This window comes from Schistocerca americana, chromosome 6, assembly GCF_021461395.2.
Source record: "Schistocerca americana isolate TAMUIC-IGC-003095 chromosome 6, iqSchAmer2.1, whole genome shotgun sequence".
Classification (NCBI taxonomy): domain Eukaryota; kingdom Metazoa; phylum Arthropoda; class Insecta; order Orthoptera; family Acrididae; genus Schistocerca; species Schistocerca americana.
Genome location: NC_060124.1, coordinates 633950339 through 633954917, shown reverse-complemented (window position 1 = coordinate 633954917; position 4579 = coordinate 633950339). Strand labels below are relative to the sequence as shown.

The following is a 4579-nucleotide window of genomic DNA, read 5'->3' as shown; positions in this document are numbered from 1 at the left end:
TGATGGCTGTAGTGATGTTGTGAAGGCACAAAGTCGGAAGTTGTTAAACCTTCAGAAACAAGATTTTCAAAAGTACTTCTTCTCAGATACCAATATTTCGCCCCAGTTTGTGTCGGATACACAGATGTCTCAGTTGTTGTCACATAATTTGAGTGTAGTGACTGAATATAGAAAACAGTTTCTTTTGCTTCCCTGTACCCCAAGCATTATGTGCAATACAGGACTCCTAACAAGACAAACACACAGAGCACAGCCCTCTGTCTTCTCTTGCCGTTTCTGCAGTTTGGGAGCACAGTCCGGAAGTCTGACTCATGTTGACCGGACCGGCAGGGTGAAAATGGTCGACGTGGGTTCGAAGCTGGTGACAGAACGGACTGCTGCAGCACGAGCAAAGGTTTTTGTGGGACCCGAACTGATGAAACTCGTACGAGAAAATGGCCTGAAGAAAGGTGACGTACTTAGCATTGCTAGCCTGGCGGGAATTGTGGGGTCCAAGCAGACGTCCAGCCTTATCCCTCTGTGTCATAACATATCTTTATCCTCTGTGGCTGTGGACATTGAACTGGACTCTGCTCTCAACTGTGTGATTGTAACTGGCACGGCAAAGTGTAGAGGGCAGACGGGTGTGGAGATGGAAGCTCTCACTGCTGTATCGGTGTCTGCCTTAACAGTGTACGATATGTGCAAAGCTGTGAGTCATGACATTGTGATATCTGAAATAATGCTTGTGGCCAAAAGTGGGGGAACTAGAGGAGACTTCCACCGGACATGAGCATCTGTGTGGGGCAGTGAAATAAGTTAAGTATACCTGGTGTGATGTAGGCAAATTTCAAAGTCTGTTCATAGTTATCATAAATTATATACACATCGAATTGGCCTGAATATGAGTTGCACCTTTAATTTCGAAAAAGAGAGAAACTTAATTAAAAATAATTTGTCAAGTTGCCCATTTATAAAAGCTTTTCAAAATGTGATTTACCCTTAACCAGTTTTTTTGTAGTACACTGTAGATAAATTACACACAAAAACAAAGCTTTCAGTTGCAGTTTTCATGTAAGACACTCTTAACTTCACTAACATTCATTGTTTTGTCACTGTCAGTATTTTTGTCACTCTCCTCCCAAAGTACAGTGGCGTCGCTACAATCCCGGGCATTGCATGTGCAGCATTTCTTGAACCGTACCTTTAAAAAGCACATTCTGTTAGATGAATAACTGTGAGTTTGAAATTTGCAACGTAACTGTACCGAATTCCAAATCTCTCTCTCTCTCTCTGTGCCCTCCCCCAGCTGTGTGGTAGTGTCCTCTGTGTTGCTCTATTGTCTCAATTTTTGATGGTCCCATGCTGTGAAAGTTGAGGTGAAGTGTTCATTCTTAAATAAATAGTGTGTATCAGCTCTTTTCTCCTAGGATCAGGTTGTCATTGCTGTGTTCATTGATGTAAAATGACACTTTTTTAACAGTTCCTAAAAGGTGCACCACTTCATTGACACTTTTGCTCAGGTGTAGAGCATATTGGCCAGACTAATTTACATGTTTCAGCTTTACACTGTATGGTATCCTCTTTTGTAAAAGGCCTATTATCTTTCTTGTGTGTGACTTGTCCAGAGATTGAAAATGTTTTATTTTGTAAGTTACCAATCCAGAACAGGTTTCTGTCAATTTAATTCTTCAGGTTTTTCCAGAAGTTTGCTGAAATTCCCGAGTTGTCCTTTGCACAGTCGGACATCATTGTCTTCCTCGCATATTTCGGTGACATTAGTTGTTGCTTTCACAAAGTGCTACTTGAGACTGACCGTCAGATGGAGCAGGTCTGTAATTTGTTCCCTCTGCCTTCGTGCTTCATCTGCAATCTGCTCTGACAGACATCATCCTCGGGTATCCGTGTTGCGTGATATTCCGAGTGTCATCTACACTCACGGGCACGATTCTTGTGTGTTATGTTTTCAGTCCAAGCTGGTTGGTAGAATTCTGTTTGCAGGCTGTCCCCGTTTGGGGACAAGGATCGGCAGGGCATGAAACCCTAATCTTTCATCTTTCAGTTAACTCAAATGTCGAGTGTCACTTTTTTCATGTACTGCGGTTACAAATATAAGAAAATACAAAATGAAAATTTCTCAACATAGTCATGTTTCTTTTCAGTATGTTTCTCAGATCAGTACACTGCAATGCAAATATTCCATTAAAAGAATATATTTTTGATTGTTTCTTCAGTCAGAGATGCATTGCCTTTTTGACTTAACAATCAATGTCAAATCATTGTCCCTCAAACAATCCTGCAGGGGTTTGACAATGTGAGACCATGGCTTTATGGAGCATCACCTAGAATTAGCTGCCGTCTTTTCTGACATGATTTTAAATCAATGCTATCATCACTGTTTCTTTTGCTTAGGGTTTTGAGTCTAGGAATGATGCAAACAATCCCTAGCCCCCTTTCTTCCTTCATTTGGTAGCCTTGAGCAAATTGAATATTCCTGCTTTTGTTTGTATTTATTAATCTGTTTGTGCCTCTAATTCTTAAAAGACTTCATTATGACACTAATAATCTGAAGCAGCAAATTTGGGGAAAAAGAGCTGCATCCATTTATGCTGTTGTAAAATGGAGGAATTGGTTGTAGTTGGAAAAAAAATCTGCCTTTTACAACTGCTGATTTTTGTCATTTATTTTACGTAGCCCACCCATGATCTACAATCAGGTCTTCTTTTTTATGTTGTATTTTTTATGATAATGTTGAAACATAGATGATTGTTATGCATCTTTGCAGCACCTAAACTTGAATATTGTACTTAAAAATGTTATTTGTTGTCTTTTTTAAATTAAATTGTTATGTTAAAGAAGTGAATTAAATGATTGTTGCCTGTGACATAATTTTGTAGCAGCTAAAATTAAATGCTGGTCTTCAATATTTTAATTGTTATAGTTTGGGGTATGATTGTTGTAATTAGAAAATGAATACGTGCCTTGTGCACTATGTTGTTACAGTAATTTGGAGTTTATTTTGTACATCATCTGGTGTAAATTATAAGAATTTAAGCAAAAACTTCTGTCTCTCAACAGATTTCTTAATAACACTATTCCAGTAACTGGATATGCATATTGAAATATTTGTGTTGTATATTAGATTCTATGACCTGTACCGAGGCAATATTTTGCGGTTGCAAATTTTCTTGACTATTATTATGTGTGTGTGTGTGTGTGTGTGTGTGTGTGTGTGTTGCTTATGCCCTACATACGAGTCCTCCAAGGTTCTTATGATCTGACCAATGTACGACATGCCAAAATGCTACAGCTGCATGGGGAGATACAATTAAATCCCATCCCCCCTCTCTCTCTCTCTCTCTCTCTCTCTCTGTCTCTCTCCCTCTCTCTCTCTCTCTCAAAGATCGGCAGGTTCAGGAATCTAACACAGAAAGAATTTAATCACAGTTTCTTTTTCATCTCTATCATACAATGTAGTCCAATTTTTTGCTAATACAGATATAACATTTTGTGATTTATGTTGTGTACTCTTCAAAAGATCTAATGATGTCCTCATTCCTTTCTTATAAACAAAACAAAAAGAAACTGACAATAATTGTCATTAAAGTAAAACACAGAACAGTGTCTCCATAGCATCAATGAGCACATCCTTTCAGCACCTTTGACCCAGGCAGTGAACACAGCAGCAGTCAGTCTATGACTTGCAGCAGGTGAATCCCAGTCAGCTGCATTGCTCATGAACCCCACGTAAATAATAATAAACAAAATCTAACAATACACATAACCAAGTCTTGATTTGTGACAGTATACCGCTGATGACGAAAAAAATTAGACCCAAAGATTTTGAGATGTGGTACAATAGAACTTTTGCTCTAGTTGAAGCGGTAAGACACAAATGTTGTATTCACACTTTTAAAAAGCTCAGAAAAGTGTTATAACTTTTTCAGAAGTCTAAATCAAACTATGGAAACTCTCGGTAGGAACTTAGAAATATAGGAAATGATAGAGTGCTACTTACCATAAATACATGTTAAGAAGTCTATTTTTTTTTTCTTTTAACAAATCTAGCACAGCATATTACTGCCAAATTAGTCATTACCTATGATTGCCCCAGTGGCAGAAGTATGTATAATAATGTCAAAACGTTTGTGACACTACACACTAGGACAAGCTCAAGTTTCAGATACACGTTGATTGCGTTCTGGATGATGCTATCTACATGTTCATCCACACTCTGCAAACCACTATGAAGAGTATGACAGAGGGTACATCTCACTGTACCAGATATTAAAGCTTGTTCATGTTTCAAGACCATTTAAATCTTTCTCTGCATGCTGTAATTAATCTAATATTGTCCTCACGGTCCCTATGGGAGCAATAGTTACAAGGTTGTAACATATTCTAGAGTCGTCTTTTGGTAAGCATACTTTCTTAGGATAGTGTACATCTTATCTTGAGGCGTCTGCCAATTCAGTTATTTCAGCATCTCTGTGACACTCTCCCTTGGGTCAAACAAACCTGTGACCATTTGATCTGCCCTTCTCTGCATGCATTCAAATCACCCATTAATCCATTTTGATACAGGTCCCACACTTTTGAG

At 38.5% G+C, this 4579-nt stretch overlaps 1 protein-coding gene across 1 annotated transcript; it reads left to right on the top strand.

Annotated features, from left to right (window-relative positions):
• Positions 1–337: 337 nt before the first annotated feature.
• Positions 338–772, top strand: LOC124620354 (molybdenum cofactor biosynthesis protein 1-like). The gene has a single exon (XM_047147026.1). The coding sequence runs from the start codon at positions 338–340 to the stop codon at positions 770–772; it is 435 nt and encodes a 144-aa protein (XP_047002982.1).
• Positions 773–4579: the final 3807 nt, after the last annotated feature.